Source organism: Thalia democratica, chromosome 7 (assembly GCF_965202585.1).
Source record: "Thalia democratica chromosome 7, ktThaDemo2.hap1.1, whole genome shotgun sequence".
NCBI classification, from domain to species: domain Eukaryota; kingdom Metazoa; phylum Chordata; class Thaliacea; order Salpida; family Salpidae; genus Thalia; species Thalia democratica.
Genome location: NC_139171.1, coordinates 47,982,133 through 48,000,767, shown reverse-complemented (window position 1 = coordinate 48,000,767; position 18,635 = coordinate 47,982,133). Strand labels below are relative to the sequence as shown.

The 18,635-nt window shown below is 25.3% G+C and overlaps 1 protein-coding gene across 1 annotated transcript; it reads right to left on the bottom strand.

Annotated features, from left to right (window-relative positions):
- Positions 1-8,793: 8,793 nt before the first annotated feature.
- On the bottom strand, positions 8,794-17,389 carry LOC145840371 (mRNA turnover protein 4 homolog). The gene is made up of 8 exons (XM_082947615.1): positions 17,315-17,389; positions 16,607-16,665; positions 14,269-14,372; positions 13,363-13,512; positions 12,617-12,768; positions 10,139-10,215; positions 9,345-9,504; positions 8,794-9,274 (listed from the first exon to the last, which is right to left on the bottom strand). Exons 1-8 carry the CDS (start codon positions 17,340-17,342, stop codon positions 9,195-9,197), a joined length of 810 nt encoding a protein of 269 aa, XP_082803741.1. The 5' UTR covers positions 17,343-17,389; the 3' UTR covers positions 8,794-9,194.
- Between the last annotated feature and the right edge of the window lie 1,246 nt (positions 17,390-18,635).

Genomic DNA, 18,635 nt, shown 5'->3' with positions numbered 1-18,635 from the left:
CTTTGAACTTTCTAATTCAAAAAAATTAAATTACTAATAGTTTTATTATTAACTAAAGTTCGTGTTGAAATATATATTTAAAATAATCTAATACAATTTTAAATTCACTTTCTTGTTATAAAGAAACTATTAAAGTAAAAAGTTTACGTGTTTTTTTGACGTGGTTCATTTTGTTATAGTTGAATCTGTAGGTACAAATAAATATTTGCAGTTCTTAAAACGAAATAGTTAAAAGTTAAGAAAAAACAAGTTTTTACATTTTGCATAAATCTACACTTTTTTGTATGAAAAACGCAATATAGATATTGTCTTGACTGAAAAGTTATTCTCAAATTACTGTAAAGTAAAGATCAGCTAAATCCTATGATCAAAAGTTTTCCATTAACTAAAACAAAAGAATTAATGGAAAGTGTACTTAAAAGTCAGTCTGATTTGCATATTCATATTTGCTGAGTAAGTAAATTTTTTAAAGCTTTTTTCTATTTATACCCTTAACATTTTTATAATGGTTTTTGTATTTTGTCGTTTTTTATTGACGTTTTGTTGGTACTTGGTTTAAATAAGAAAAATTTAGATATTTTTTCTGTAACATTTTCTCTAGAAAACTTTAGTTTTAATTTTGACATGTTGCATTAACTTTATTTATTTTTTAAGGTAGCATATGTTTACCATATATACATTATAAATTTGAATTTTTTAAATATGCAACATCATGGTTTTGTTTATACTTTCATGCATGTATAGGTTTTGATTTTCTTTCATAAACAAAAGTTTCTCAATTCAATTTACTATCATATTATATTTCGACAAGGTCGGAATTTTTTTCCACTGAAACCGAGTAATAAATAGAATAGTTAATTTGCACATTTTTTATTATATTTAGATAAGTTATTTACTTTAAAGCAGGGGCGGGTTTTGACTGGTTTCCTGTTTCCTGTGAACCCCTGAAATAAAAAGAAAAAAAATTCTTAGAATATTACTAAAAACGTTGTTTACTGACTTTGTTTTGCTTATTTGATAAACTTTGAATAATGAATGTTGAATTTATAACACTGAAAGATTAAAAAGTTTCTAATGAAAAATAAGAGCTTTTGTTCGAGCGTTGGTATAGTAATAAACAAAACTTATTAAATCTAGTATAGCTTATCAATCATAAATAACTGTTCAAAGGAGTATGTCTAAAAATAGATTTTTTGCCGAAGTTATTTTTGTTAAACATGTAAGGGATTGAAAAACATTGCCTAAAAGTATGCTTAACCTAATACTAACTTGGTCGTGTCTTAAAGTTTAAAACTAATTGTAAGTATACTGAATGATAAAAACTACAACTTAGTTTTGAGTTTTAAGAATATCATTTATATCTAGCTAGAAGAGTTTGAGTTAAAAAACGTTATTTATTACATTAATTCATTTACTAGAAATTTTTCAACAACTTCAAAAAAACATTTAAATTTAATTAATTTACAACTTTTTAAGCACTGTCCTTTTTAATACTTTTAAGCATACAATTATATATTTTAAAAACATTTTTTCAACATAAACTTATTCATTCTTTTTATTATTAAGCAAACATTTCACTTAAACTTACAACAAAGTTTTAAATTTATTAATTTATTAACTTTTGTTTACGAGCCTTCAAACTTGCTTTTATTTCTTCTTTTAATTTATTTCTATCGATTTTTATTATTTGCTCAGCAATACAATTCTCCAAAAACTGTTTTTCAGTACTTTTTCTACCTTTGCTTTTACGGTAAAATTTGTTTAAATGAATTGAATACTTTTTCTTAGTTGATAAGTTGTCAATTTTTTTCAAAATATATTTATATGTTTGGCTTTTCACGCCTTTTTTCTTTTTCTGTTTCAAGTAATCTTGACTAGGTGCAAAATTGTTTGAGTCCAAAATATCAGTGCAATCTTCCTTTCCTAAACTAATTCTGTTACTGTTTTTATAATTTTTTAAAAACTTGTTATGCTCCTTTATTGCCTCTTTTAGTTTTTTGATGTCAACGTTAACAAAATTAGTTAAAGAGTTTTCAATCTGCGATAAGCAGGAGTTTAGTGCTTCTTTGCTTTCTTTTTCGGATTCTTTCACAGGACAATAACAGTTGTAAACATCTCCTTTAATAGAATGTTTTGAAACTTTTTTACCTTGACTCGCGCATGAAAAGCTAGTTAGTTTACTTGCGGAGCTCAAGTTAGTGGTAGTTTTACATTCTTTATTTGTTTTATATAAATTTATGCTGCTAAATGAGTCGTCTTTTTGTATTTTAGATTTTGAGTTGTTCGAAAGATTGTTTGATAGTTCGTTCAACTGTGTAAAAAGTCTTTCATATACTTTTTTTGTTGAAGAAAAATAGTCAGTGGCATTTTGTGCTTCTGCTGAATTATACTTGTATAATCTGTATTTTGAAGTATAATAAGTTTCTAGGATTTTTTTAAATGCTATAACAATGACTTTAAGTTTTTCATTTTCAAAATATAAGTCTAATTTGTCTATTTTATCTGAGTTAATATTACCGTAATCATTCGGTAAAAGGCTGTTTAGCATACTTACCACATAAGATTTTTCAAACTCATTTTTGTAAGTACAGCAGTTTTTTAATCCAGAACTAAGAATATCATTTGGATTGAAACAAGAGTATTTTCTTTTACCACGAACTTTATCCATCAAAAAGCTAATATGCTTAGAATTATCTGTTGAATCGGCTTTAAAATCATTGAAACAATCGTTATTACTATCAATTTCTCGCAAAATTTTTTCTAAATCTAGCATTCGTTCGTTATGCTGAAACAATAAGTTTGTTAAACTTTCAGTTTTCAGACTGTCAAAACTTTTGTTGCATTTTAGACTACAGTTTTTTGAATTTCTGTCTTGGTTGTAAAACATGATTAAGTCATAAACTTTTCGTTATCTTTACTTATCTTGCGTCAGGTTGAAGTGTGATATATTTTGTTCGAAAATTTAGGCAAACTATCTATATAGTTTTTTGAGCACTAGTTTTAACATAAGTCTCATAAAAAATAAAGTTTGTGTAGATTTCGTATGTATTCTGTGATTTATTTATTTATTTAAAAAAAACATCACTATATCTTCACTTTTTTTTAAACGAGTTTTGTAACAAATTAGTTTGAATTTTCTATAAAATCTTCTTGTAGATAACGTATTTTTTGTACATTGAATATAACACAAAACTACACAAATAGATCTGTAATATTGTAGAAAGTTTTAGTAAACATAGTATAAAAAACAATAATACTAAATTTAAATCTGAAAACTATACAACTTTTCATAGTTAGATATCGTATTATTATTATTTAACAAATTCAACCTTATTCATCTAAATAATTAATAATATAAAATGATAAAAGGAAGCCAAATAGACTGAACTTTAAAAAGGTATAGTAAAAATTTAAATCTATTTTTAGAAATCTATCTATTTTGGAAGTTAATTGTATGTATATATACCACTTATATCTATAACAACAATTTTTAAAGTACTCGGTTTATTTAATTAAAGTAAGTCTCTCTATGTAAACTAATAAAACAGGCCCACAAAGATCAAAAATCATTTTAAAAATTACAACATTAAAAAGTAATTATTTAATGTGCATATTCTATAAATATAAAGATACACGTACTGTAAGTATAAGTAAAAATGTTAATGATTGATAATAATTACAATAATTAGATTAAAACTCTTTTTTCAGACATATCTTAACTATCTCCATCTCAGAATTTTCGATCCCCTATGTTACAAATCTTTTTCTGATTTTTCGAAGCTGTAAATACGTTTTATACAAACGACAAAATCTAAAATTTTAGAAACCTAGTAAATTACAAGGCACACCCCTTAACTTTAGTATTTCTTTTGAAAAATACTAACACCTGATTGATCAATTTGTTTTATAACAACTAATATTATAAAATTTTAAAAAAACTTAACCACTGCTTTTCCACTTTACACACTGTTGTTTAATTTTTTTAAGCTATAGCTAAGAGCAAGAGTTTGAAAAATGCAAAGATAAAGAGCTTAATTGCCGTATTCCCGTAAAACGTAAATTCTGTGCTTAAAACTCAGAAGACGTGCTAAACTTTTTAAACTTCTGTACAAAATTGAAATAAATTAATAATTTTTATAAGAAAAAATATGCTTCAAAACAGGCTCAATTTTACAGTTTCTGTTGAATGACTTTGTAAAATTCAGGATCTTAATACATAGCTTCTTTTTTTTTTAAATTTTTAAGTAACACATTGAGTATAGATCAAACTTAAGCCTTTTAAAAAACAAGTAGTCTTATAAAATAGTGTGAAAAAAGAATAATTTTAATTTCATCTGTATACTGTACATTAGGATGCTTATAAAAAAAAGGATTAAGTTTCCGCTGAAACTCTTTTTTCGTTTAGGAAATATGAGAAAAAAATTTCGTGAAAATTTTTGATGATTTAAAGGAACGTAAGTATTTAAGAACTAAATTTCTTTTTTCTGAAAAATTTCCAATGCAAACCGTAAGGTACCTAAAGAATTTAAAAATTCAAGTTTTTGCTGGAAGTTTCTTTACATGTCGCGGTTATCAGTTATTACAAAAGCATGTTTTGCGGAATGTAGGAAGTTTTAATGAAAATTTCATAGAAGTACTTCGTATCTTTTTCAAAAAGACTTATAATTAACAAAAAATGGTAAAAATTACATAAAATCAACAAAAGCCACGGTTAAACTTTCTTAAAATAATCTTCATTTCCGCAGAATGTTTTTATTTGAGATAGTTGCTACGTATTAAAAAAAAAATCCAGCCAAAACTTTGAAGTTCAAATTTTCTAGGTCGCATACAGTTTGTTTTTTTTTTTTCAAAAAATTTGTTTTGTTTTTACCTACGATCTTTTAAATCATCTAAAATTTTTCACAAATTTTTTTTCGGATATTTCTCAAATGTAAAAAGAGTTTATGCTGAAAATTTAAAGGTCACTGTTTTTATAAACATTCTACTGTACATACAACGATATAATTTTACAGTACTAACATTTTAAATGTCTAAGATTTAAAATCGCAATAACTTTGTTAGTATTTATTACTATTATGTTACAAAAAAGACAACAAAACCTGATAGTATCTTTAAAGTGATGACTTTATCGATTGCTTACTTGCAAGGTTTGTAATCAGTTTAAGTAAGCTGTAAGTATGTAGCGTTTACCGAATTATTTTTTACTTATAGACTAAATGATTTTCCATAACACTTCTATAACTATCCTCAGTAATTATAATAACTTTTCAAACTTTAAAAATACTCGAAATTCAAGGGTATTTATCAAATAATAATTTAGTTAAAACCCAATGCTTTAAATCTACTTTTTTTATTTCTGTATTTAGAACAAATTGATTAAAACATGTTTAGTTGAATATTACGTAACAATGCATATATAAAAAAAAATGTTCACTGAATAACTAATCTAACACATTTTAAATTAATTATAATGCTAGCAATGTAATAACGTTGTATATTAGTTTTTGCGTTGGTTAAACTTTCTAAATTTTGTTTAAAAAAAAGTTTTTAGATCTCATTAAATAAGTCTTAAACCTGAAAGATATAATTTCAATATTTTTTCTACCCGTGTTGAAAATACCTAACAACAACATTTTATTTTTAATTGTTTAAATAGCTTGTAACGTTCTACAAAACAACAGTTGAATTAGCATATATAGTAATCATTATTTATTATTAATTAATAAATGTTTACCAGTGATCTACCGGGTCCAAAAAGTTATAATCCAGCCAAAACCGTATCCATTTTAAAAACTACAATTTGGACAAAACCAGACACTTTTTTTAAAGTATGATGCGGCCGGATTTAGATAGTAATTTAAATAAAAAATCCAGATCTTGTATCCAAACAAATAAAAAAAAAACTATAAGCTATGAACAAGTAGATGATCATGATTAAGTTTATGTTTTAATTTATAACCCTACAGGTTAAACAGTTTCGTCTGTTGTGTTTTGTTAGTACAGTTATTTATTTTAAACATTGCCTAACACTTAAAATATTGCCTAAACTTTTAGTTAAAAGTTGATCTTGATTATCTTTTGTGTTCTATTAGCAGGTCTTTCTCTAGATATAACTTACTTATATAGTTACCAGTTTAACAAAATTAAAGCGGCCCGTAAAAGTCAATGTCGAATAAATCTGGCCTGTTATGTACAAAACGCTGCTACATCAGTCTACCCCTACCGACTCGAGAAGTTATCTTATGATGTTATAGAACGTTAAAAAGTATAATAAAACTGATCTATTTAAGAATATAACAAAATTACTAATGTTTATACACTTCATGTGTAATAAAAATATTCTTTTTCATGTAAGGAACGAATCATAACTGCTACAAATTAATTAATCAACATAATTTCATTGATACAACTATGACTTGGTATGCCAATAAAAAGCAATTTAAAAGTTTTACCTTTGTTTTTTTTTTATCAAATACTTTTGTTTAATTGTAACCAGAAAAACGAAAAAATACCTACAACATACACCAATTACAAAAGTATTAATGTTTTAAATTTACGATTGATAGTTTACCTGTTTCTTTTTAAGGAATGTTTGTTTTAAATTTTCTGTGTTTGCCTTTTTATATGATGAATTTATTTTCAACAAAAAAGTAACTATTGCTCGTTTAAAATAATTGGATCATAATCTACTTTTGAATAACAAATTCAAAATCTAGTGATTTACTTAATCCACAAAAATAGAATCGAAATCTACTTTTAAGTTTTTGATTTTACTTGAACCGGATCCATTTTTAAGATTAGAACCCGAATAGTAGTAAAAAAAAGTAATATTCGCTAGATTACTAATGTTTACCCATACGTATAGTTAGCATACACTCAGAAAATTGCACGTTAATAATCTGTTTGTAGAAGTACTTATAATTTTTCAGAACTCCGTAAAACTATGGTACTAGTTTAGAGAAACGACGTTATTCTTAATAAACTAAATGTTTTGCAAATACTTATTTTATGTTCCCAAGTGTACGAATATGTTAATTTTTTAAAGTTTACAACAGGGATAAAAAATACATATTTATTTTATGGACAAATTTTGACTAAACTTCTAGTTAAACAAAGGTTTCATATGCCATTTTTTAAGTTATAAAATTTATTTATGTGAAAGTAGCTTTTCTTTTGTCAATTGATTTCCTATTTTTAGCAATCAAAAGAAACATCGGCGAAAGTCAACAGTGCAGAGGTCTAGACTTTCGTATGCCAAGCTTAAGTCTAACAAATGGGTTGATCATACCGATTCGATCATTAGACCACAAGCCTTCGGTAGAATGAAACCATGGACAATGTAGTAATGCTAGTGGATAATATAATTTAATGTTATTGAACAATATATTAAACGTTGCACGTCAAAAGACAATGCTGACGTCACTGATCAATACCAGCAAACTGTTGCTTCATGTGAAAGCCATATTAACCGTTTATGTATTGATGCCTACAAGTTTTTCGGTTGTGACTAGCTAATGAGTCCTTATAAGTCTTGTGGTCTAATGATCGAGTTGGTAAGATCAACTTTTGTTAACCTTTTTTTAAGAACAAAAAAGTTTTTAAGCAAATCCCTTCGTGCAAACCGGCAATTTCTATAGTTGTTTAACTATAAATTTGTTAAAATCTTGGCCACAACTTTCAGACAAAATTCCAAACCCGTTTTTCTTTTTCCAGTTGTCAAGATTTTTGAAAGTTTCTTCCAGGTTTTTAAGAAACAAAAATTTTTTGGTTCATTTTTAGTATAAAATTAAAATTTGGGTAAAAAATCTGTTTTAAATAGTATAACAGCATTGAAAAGACATTTTAAATGTGTTTTCTTTTAATTTTTATAATGAAACAAAAAAAGTTATTATCAAAGACCTTTGTATCAAATCGAAATTTCTCTACTTAACATAGGAAAATAGTTTAAATTCCATGCTTTTTAGCAATTATAGTTCAAAATTTTTATACCTAAATTGTCAAATTCTAGGATTCCAAGTTTTTTGCAACCCTGAATTGTGATCCGCTGTGTATAGATAGATTACTTTTTATAAACAATTGTTCTAATTAAGATACCCTATTACAATTAACTCTTTAAGTTGAGTATTCTATATTTTGCTTTTGTTATTCCGATCTAATCACAGTTGCAAGAATTTAAGTATTGTGTAAGTTTTTCAGACTTTAAAATTTTGATTGTCAAATTAACATTTTAAACAATGGCTACTAAACCTGCCATCTTTTTATTGATAGTTGCAATAATAATGGTTACAGTTAAAATTTCTTTCAAGTTTAATTCATGAAAGAGTTAAACGTAAATTCTAATGAATTACAATTTTTTTGCATAAAAACTCTTATCCCAGTCATCTTTTAGATATGCACTTCCTTTTAAGCCAAAAACTTTGTTTAAATTGTAAGTTTTAATTCATATTAGACTGTATTAGTACGCAATTTTGAGCTATGTTCAATAAACAATGTTTCATAAACATTCTTTTTATGAAATATTTTAATCAAATGTTACGATAAATTTTTTATCAAGTTTCAATTATTATCTTTATGAAAATATATTCCAATTAAACTTTTGAATTAATCCTAGTTTATAGTAAAGCAAATTGATTGATTTTACAAAATTTAAGTTTTGTTCATAATTTTGCGAAAAATTAATTTTATATTTATGAAACTGTAGGAGTATATAAGCTTTTTAGTTTGTTTTCCATTTTAGTTTACACCTTAAACATGGTTCCTATTGAATTCTGATGTTTCAATAAAATAATACCTTACTAATTTTTAAAGAAACTTGGTTTAAAATCAATGTTAAATACAAACATTTTTTTGTTTGATTTTAGATGTTTTACAGTTTAACCATTTAAAATTAGTTTTTGACGTACAAACTGCAAAAGCAACTTATTTTCACAATTATCAAAAGAATATATATGTTATTTTCGAAACTTTTAAATGCGAAATTTATCATAAAGTTTTGTTTTAAAATGACATAAGAAATAATAGACATGCCACGAGTTTCTATACATTTTAAACAGAAATCTTCAAAAATTAACCAACATTTAAAAAAAACTAAATACATTGCTTTATTCACTAAAATCAATCACCTAATGCAGAATTTAAAAGACATGAGAATCTAGTAAAACCGATATGCACTAAAATTAATCTAAAATAAGAATTTAATCTTCTTTTTCTTCATCAGCGTCCATTTCAGTTTCCTTTTCCTCTGACTTGTCTTCCGATGCTTTTAGTTGGTCCGCTACAAAAGTTAAAAAATATTTTACAAGCTATTTACAGCTAAAAACAGTGACACACGACTAAAGACAAACCATCCAAGTAATCGTATTCCTGGTCGTCCACGGTTATCCTGATGAAGTTGAAGTTGTTTTCGCGCGCTTTTGTTTCAAACTCCTCGAAAACTCCCCCTTCCTTGCTCCACATCGACTTGATGGTGATGTAGAACTGCGACAGCACCACGTTCAGCTTTTTCTGAATAAAAAATTGTATATGTCAACTGAAGTTGGAATTCTTACAGATCAAAAAACTTATTCTGGATAACTTTACTTAGAAATATTGTTAGTGCACTATCTGATTTCAGGTTACTAATTTATAACTTGGAAACTAACTTACAGAGTATACTTGAGACAATAATTTAAAGTTTAATATTTACAAAATTGTAACTTTTGATCGATGATTTTTATAAAACAGTTTTAACTTTTAAAATAGACATTGTGCACAAATAAGTGGCACTTGAAATATATCCATTATAAATATTATAGAGTTTTGTTTTTAGCTTACTAATAAAAAAATTTTTTAAGTTATTTTAAATATACAAAAAGTAGAAAAAAATATCAAGTAAAACTAAGGGAAAACAAACGAATCTAATGGAAACAATACTTCAACAATAAAACAATTACTACAGCTATTCATAAAAGGCTTACCATATTAAAATAGTTTAATTTTAGTTAACAAATAAACTCAACGTCTTATAAAAAAAATTTAATAAAAAAAATGTGAGAAGCTTGCATAAGTTTAGACGAAATTTAGTTACAAATATTTAAAAAAAAAATTAGAATATTATCTATACTAAGATATGTATATATATATATTAAACATGACTTACCAAAATACTCGCTTGTTCGGGAGTAATAATTTGTCCAGCCTTGCAAACAGTGTGGTCCCTCAACATCGTAACAACACCTTCATAAATTTATAGTGGTTAGAAGTTAACAATGTTTTTTGTAGATTTCCAATGAAGCATTATTCAAAATTAACAAAAAAAAACTTTAAAGTTTAGATGCGACACCTTTATTTTTTAGTTTAATCAGGGTTACCACTCGTTTTTTCAAATTCTTTTCAAGTTTTCTTAGTTTCTTTTAGGTTTTTAAAAATACACATTTTGGGTATATTCGTAGTTTAATGTTAAGTTTAAATTACAAAATTGTGTTAAATAGTATAAAAATATTGAAAAGCTACTTTAAATATGTTTTTAATAAAAAAAAAATTGACGATGACAAAAACTTTTATTTATATGATAGATTTTTTGAATCAAATCTAAATTTTACTGTTGAACATGTGAAAATTGATAAAATTCCAGGAATTTCAGTTTTTTTTTTTTGCCTAATTAGTCAAATTCATGGTTTTTCCAGGATTCTAGGTACAGTGGAAACCCTGGTTTAGTGTTCTAAAGTTAACTTTTTCTTTGTTGAACTCGGTTAAAATATCATTTAAAGTATAAAAAAAAAATTTCAAGTTTAGATTCTTCTAAAAAAATTACTTTTCATTCAAGTCAAATTGTACTTTTTATGATTAAAAAATGCTTAAATTTATTATATGTACTTTACAGTGCACACCCTTAGATTTTTACTGACTAAATTTAGAACTCAGCAAGGTTCTATGAATTAAACAAGAACTATGTTATAAAGTAATAGTGACGATGTAGAAAATTGTTGATGATTGGGCTATCTAGTTTCTAAGAAAAAATGTTTATGTTGTTTAAAACAAAATTTTTCATTCTTAATTGCACTTCTAATAAAATTACAGTACTTTGTAACGAAATCTTTTTTCAATTAAGATGTCTTATCTATACTTTAAACTGTACTTGTTTATAAATAGTCTAAAGAAACTGTGAATTCTGTTGAAAAATATTTTGTATAAAAACTTTGAAAGTTGTAAAGAATCTACAACTTGAGTTGAATTTGCAACGTTTGAACTTAATACATGCGTTTTCAAAGCTTTTATTTTAATTTACTTTGCCTTACTAAAACATTCTAACAAAAACTAAATATTAACATTTAAAATAAATTTAACACCAAAATAAACTTTTTACTTTGTCATAATTTATGTTCAACTTTATTTAGCAAGAAAAATGTTTGTACACCTCATTACAGGGCTTAAGAAAAAACAATTATTAAAATAAACTATACACTTACAATTACGTACATTTAATTTCATTAGACAACAAATAACTAAATAAACAGCTCATAAAACTAAGAGTCAGGTAATTAGACCACAGAAATACAACGGATATAAGGAGCTGTAAAATATTTTTCAAGTTTATAATTTTGTTAAGTAAAGTCAAAAAGTTTGGTTTTGTTCAAAAGAATGTCTAAAATTTCAAAAACATAAAAGTTAATACAGTACACATGTTAATATTCTCAATAGGTATTAGAAATTTATAAATAAAACATTATATTTGAATCTTGAAAATTCCAAAAAATAAATGGAATGCTTAAATTCAGATGAAAATGATTAAGATAACTACAGTTAGTTTTAAACTTTTAACAAAAACTTTTTTTTTAAATCTTATTAACAAATATTAATCACCATACAAATAAAAACTAATTATCAATGAAAACTTATTACCACAAAACTTGTTATAATAACAAAAACAAAATCGGTTTTGCTGCTTAACATTTAAAAAATCAAAACTGCAATAAAAATAGTTTTTTTTTTATCTAGCAGTTTTATCACCTATAATTATTACAACGACTGGATTAAGAAAACTTTGCTAACCTAGAAAGTTTTGCAAGACTAACTTATTAAGTATAAACCTTAAACGAAAGTATTCATTTACATTGTATTTTAAAATACATATACGAGGTTTTTTTCTTTTCTTAACTGAATAAATGACAAATCAAACACTATATAAAATTTAATGTTTAAACTTATGTTTTTCTAACTTTTGTTTGACATAGTAAAACTTCAAGTTTCAACATTACATTTAGGGCAATCTACTTTGATCTTAAAAATTTCTAAGCAAATAGAGTAAACCAGTTTATAAATTGAAAAAAAAACTTAACAATCTAGACTCTAGAGCAGGGCTTCCAAACCTGGGCCAAGTGGAGGACCTTGGAGGCCATTACAAATATATTAGGGGGCCATGAGCAGTGAAGGGCTCACAGGGGGGTCACAAGGCCATAATTTGAAACTTACACTAGATATTCTGGAGTTGATGGTGATGAGCAAAAAAAAAAGAAGGTTTTGAGGTAATTTTTATGTTTTTTTTTTGATAAATTTTGTTGGAGGGGGCCTTTTAAAAAGAAGTTTTAGAAACCCTGCTCTAGAGTAACATATTGAAACTCATAAAACATATTATTACCTCTTTCCAACTTGGTGGGAAGACCGAGCTGTCTGAGATGGGGTTCGATGGCGTGAGAGAACTGGGTCAGGGGTCCCTCTTTCACCACTACGGTGGCAGTTGCTTTGTTGCCAGCTCTTGCAAAATCGTGCTCCACTTTTTTATCGAACCACCTTATCAAGTAAAATTGAGTCAGCAGTAGTAAAGTTTTGCGTTGGTGTACATATTTATCAAATGTTAAGCAAAAAGGTTCAAATAAAAATATGTATAAAACAAAAAAAGTTACTAAGATTAGTACAAATTTGTTATCATCACATATAATACTCAAAAGACTTCATTTTATTTAAAAAACTTTTAAGTGTGAAAAAATTTCGCCGAGAAACAGCTTATCAAACAAAAAAAAACTAATTCATATAAAATTATTTTCTAACCTTTGAAGCATATTAAAAATAATTTAAGTGACTAGAAACTGACCTGAGTTAGTAGGTTCAATTTATACTTGATAGACAAAAGTTAGATTATGTAAATCATACTTGAGTTTGAAAGCAAAAACTTCAAAAAAAATTTTGCAGTCTAACTTTTACAAAAAAAAACAATCTCACTTAATGTAAAAAGATTAAAACTGGCTGAGGCTGGCTGAGTCTTTCAGAAGGCCAAAAACTATTACAAGTATCAAGTTCTTATTCTAAAAATTCTAACAAGATGAAGTTAATAATAACCATGTATATATTAGACAAATATATTTAGTTTATTTAATTATAACTCACTCTAGTACGTCTTCTTTAGATTTGTTTGTAAACAGAATTCCAACTTCATTAACAAGTTTTTTGCTTATTTTGTGAACATTTTCGGCTTGTTCATCCTCAACAGTTCTTCCCAGTGCATAAGCAATTACCTTATTTTTCCCAAAGATTAACCTACAATTATCAGTTTTGTAAAAATTGTGCTGTACATGCGCACAACATATATTATAAATTGAACTATATCTGAAATTCAATTAGTCAATAAATATATATATAACCTCTAAATTCTTAAAGCTAGGGGGTCTTAAACATTTCAAGTAATTTAAAATCTAAACATTTAAAAACTATATTTGTGACTACTAAAGTTTTATATATTAACATTAATTTTTTACTTTTGCATAACTAAAACTTTGTAAACTAATTGATATAAAATTTTAGAAAAAAAGATAATATTTGAATGAATACTTGATAAGTACAAAAAACAGGTAATTTTTAAGTTAAACTAAAGCATAATATAATCAGATTAAATATACAGAACAAAACAGTCTCCTCAAAAAAGCGCCCTCCTTCTACAGTAAAGTATTTAGATTACAGAAATGTTTTAATAAAAAATCTTTATTTTATAGTTTTATTAGTAATAAGGTGTTTCTAAAACTTATTATTCAAATATGTACATCCATATATAAAGTTTTAACAGAAAACATAAAAAAAGTTATTTATAGTTAAAAAACTTCTAAAAAAAAATATCAGTAACATAATTCTATTCAAAGTAAATCACTTTTTATTAACACTTAATGTGGTATAAACCTTAACAAATAAACTTTACAAATGTGCAAAAAATAGTTTAAGAAAACTAGATACGCTTGAAGAACAAACTATGCTAATACAGTATGTTAATAAATTTAAACAAACAATAAATTTTTGTTTTACCTGCTGTGTTTCCAACTGTTTCTTACTTCCTTAAGTTTTCCATTTCTCATGTTGGTTACGTCAAAAAGAAAGATATTCTCATACAGTTTGAGATAATCTCTTACCTGTATCAATTATTAAACTGTTAAAATCTAAAGTAGGTTGAACTAGAGTTTAAGAACTATCAAAAATGATCAAATACTATATCATACAAATATTAGATCTAGTTAAATCAAAACAGAATTTGCACATTAAAATATAGAGATTACCTTGAATCATATTAAATAACTTATTTAAGGTTGATAAAAAGAAATTGATCTTGGTAAACTTTGTTTTTTATATATACGCTTAATTAAAATAGTTTATAATAAATTAATGGAACTATGACTTTCATAAGGTAATATTTTATGTGTAAAAATATGTACTTACAGGAAGTAAACAATAAACTTCACCACAATACCAACAACAAAAGGAGCTGAGACAACCTACAACTAGTTTTGCCCTTATTAGAACCCATCAGGCATAGTCTAAGAAACCGCTGTTGAGATCTAACCAAGCAGGCTTATGTACATAAGCATTAAAGCAACCTTTTGTGGTCAAAATTGAAGCAAATAAATTATTCACGGCTCAATGTTTAGGACTTTGTCAGCTTATTGTGAAATTATAATCTATGCTTGTTTGATCAGTTTATACCAGTATTTATTTCAGTTGTCATCAACAATGCTGCATCATTATAAACAATAAACTTCATCACACAACCAACAACAATAAAAACATCTAAGAAGACGTTTTTGATTTTGCCTACAAACAGTTGCTTCAATGCTTATGTACTTGACCCTGATTGGTTAGATCTCAAAAGTTGTTTTTTGTGACTATACTAGCCTGGTGAGCCTTAATAAGGACAAAACCGGTCCTGGGTTGTTAATGATTGTGTGGTGACATTCATTGCTTGTTATTGGTAGCGCAAAACATATCAGCTTTGTTGATGGTGGCTGAAATAAACACTTTAGGGTATGAAACTTCTTTTTATTTCGTACCAATGTTATCAAACATGGTTTGAAATAACACAACTAAAATTCAATAACTTATAATTAACAAAGTACTATAATATTCTACAAATGTAATAAAACAAAAAAGTACTTATTAAATAAAACTAATTGACTTTTTTAATATTTTTTCATTATTAAGTTATAATTACAGAAAATAATTCAGCATTTTAAACTGTAGTTTGTCTTAATTTACTTCAGGGTTACCAAATGTTTTGGACAAATTTTCTACAGATTTTCAAATTTTTTTTCAGGATTTTATAATTAAAATTTTTAGGGTATATTCTTAGTTAAAGATTAATTTAAGTTAAAAAACTGAGTTAAATATCATAACAACATTGAAAGAACATTGTGAAGCTTCTTTGAATGTGTTAAAAAAAATTGATGTGGACAAACCTTTAAATCTATACAACAGATTTTTGTGTCAAATTGAAATTTTATTACTTAAAATGTAAAGTTGTTGAAAATTCCAGATTTTTTAGTGATTTTAGTTCAAAATTTTAGGTTTTTTAGAGTTTTTGTCCAAAATTCCCTTTTTTAAAGTTTTCTCAAATTCCAGGTTTTCTTGGATTCAGGGTTTTTCGACAACCCTGTTACTTTATATATATCTCATATTTTTTTATACTTTTTAACTACATATTTAGCAATTTTATTATTTTACTTTTGACTTAAAGTTTTCTCAAATTCCAAGTTTTTTGACAACCATGTTACTTTATATGTATCTCATATTTTTATATACTTTTCAATTACATACTTAGCAATTTTATTATTTATTTTTATTTTATTGAACTATAAACTCTTATTATTCTTTTAAAAATAATACTAAATATTTAAAATTTAGTATACTAACGAAAGAATACTAATAATGAAAGTACGTTACACTAAACTACAAAAAATAAATTATTTTAGTTTAAAGTAATCTATATTTTTTGTAATCTGTTAGTTTAATATATAGTAGTTCAGAAATTTTATCAAAACATTTATAGTAATAAAATTATGATAAAGTACAAAAACTTAATCTGTATCTACAGTTTCAGCTATACAGAACATTAATAACTACAGTTCTATTAAAAAAAATAATAATTTTGTAAAACATATAATTTAAATACTAATTTACAAAATAAGGCTTAAACGAATTTTGTTATTCTTTTATATGGTTATTATTTTAATGTAGTTAGTACAAATTACTACCAATATATTTAAATTCAATTTTTATGACATAAAATAAAAACTGTATATATTTTATTATTATTTCAATCAATATAATCAATTAAATAATTATAATTACAAGTTTTTTTTTTCAATTTCCTAACCTTTTCAACTAAACCGATTTTTGCTTCTTTTCCCTTTTTTGAAGTTTGACTAAGAGTAACTAAATAATATTTGACACGTTTATTACTGTAAGTTTTCAAAGTATTTCTGGACTTAAGTAAGGTACTTAAGTTTTCAAACTAACTAACATAAGTTAATAAAAGGTGGCATTTATCTAAAGCTTAAAAAATTTAGCTAAAACAAGTTTTGATTATCTATATAAATATGTTCTGCTTTTTTTTTAGATTATTAAAAAATTATCATTTTCAAAATTGGAGCAACAAAAAATAACTCACATATATTTTGGTATTTTTAAAACTTATTCAAGTTTTAATAATTTTATAAGGAAAATATAAATCATTCGAAAAACTTGAAATGGGTATCTCTGATAAAAACTACTTAGACTTAAAGTAAGAATTAAACTATAAGTCTCTAGAGCTATATTAGATAACTCATTTATTAAAAAAAATTGCTGGTATATATATATCTATATGAGCTAAATATGTAGATTAATCATCTAAAAAAGTTTCAAAATTACACTAAAAAAAACTACATTAAAAAAAAATAAAAATTAATCATTTATTCCATATATGAAAGCCTTACCAAAATGTCAGTGTAAAATTTAAAATATTTATAAAATTTGAGCAAATATTAATTAGAACTTAAATTTTTTAATAGCAAAAAAATAAATAAATAAAACAGAAACTTACCTTTTTTAGCTCTTTTTGAAACAGGCATGTCTTCTAGTTTGTATTATTAAATCTTAAAAAAAATAAAGGTATATATTTGCAAAACAAAAAGTTAGTTTCAAAATAAAACTTAAAAGCCTTAATATAAGTAAGGCATATTTTACTTTATACAATTTGAGACTATTTATCCCAGGTAGGTGTCAAAAATGCACAAAGAGACACTTTTGCATTGAATTTTTTTTACTACACTGTTACTCCTAACTCTTACCATTGGCAGGTAAATTTTTTCTTCTTCTTTTTTTACTATCACTTTTACCCCTAACCCTTGGTCCATACTTTTTTTCATTAGTTTTTTTCTTTTATCTATCTCTTTTACTATCACTGTTACCTCTAACCCTTATCTTTAGTTTTTTTTTTTTCTTGTGAAAATTGTTAATTTTGTAAAATTGACCCTTTGTGCAAAGTGTCTTTGTGCAAAAGTGTCTTTGTGAATATTAGATCCGTCCCTATTTATCCCGGCTACCAGACACTTTTTACAGATTACAATATTCAGTATAAAAATTTTGTTTTTAGATTCAAGGACACAATATTGAGCTATAGGTTCATTTAAAAAGTGCATACTTACAAGGGAGTAAATAACTAGTTAATTAAAAACTAGCTCCCCATGCAGTTCTTAATAAATATTTTTTCAAAATGTAAAAAATAAACACTGTTTATCCTTAATTATTTTAAACATATTAACAATAGAATTTATACATAATTCATTAAAAAAAGAACTTGATTGGAAACTTTCCAATATTTTTTCAATGCTGTAAACATTTTAAATTAAAAAATATTATTTACTTAAATATTAAGGTTCCTAGCTTTAAAAATTAGAAGGTAGATTTTTAGTAAATTATAACATTTTTAAGAACTATAAATTTACATGTTTGTAATATTTGTAATATATATGGTTGCTACTCTTTTACCTAAAAAAACCAGCTTGAGTTTACATCAAACAAGCAGTCTGAGTTTATGAGGAAAAAAAAACATTAGCCTGAGCTAAAATCTAAAAAAAGTTAAAGGCATGGGGGAAAAAAGTAAAAGCATTTTCTTTTAAAGTTGAGGCTGGCTTTTAAATATATTTTTTAAATACAGACTATCAAAGTCTTAATTAACTTTTAAGATATAGACATTTTTTTCTTAAACACACGTACATTAATACATGGACCACAACTTTTTCATTGTCAATTTTCTAGGAAATTTAACTGCTCCAAAATTGGCTTCAAATTTTTTTCAAACTCTTCTTACATTTTAAGAAAAAAATCTATCTTGAAAATTTAAGCAATCCACTTCCGTAAAG

What these genes read in the sequence shown, in the direction of transcription:
- LOC145840371 (XM_082947615.1), bottom strand. Translation starts at nt 17,342, where the DNA reads ATGCCTGTTTCAAAAAGAGCTAAAAAAG. An exon ending in TTCAAAAAGAGCTAAAAAAG is followed by an intron (nt 16,666 to 17,314) that starts GTAAGTTTCTGT and finishes AATATTATTTAG; the next exon opens with TTACTCTTAGTCAAACTTCA. An exon ending in CCGAACAAGCGAGTATTTTG is followed by an intron (nt 9,505 to 10,138) that starts GTAAGTCATGTT and finishes TTTTTTATTCAG; the next exon opens with AAAAAGCTGAACGTGGTGCT.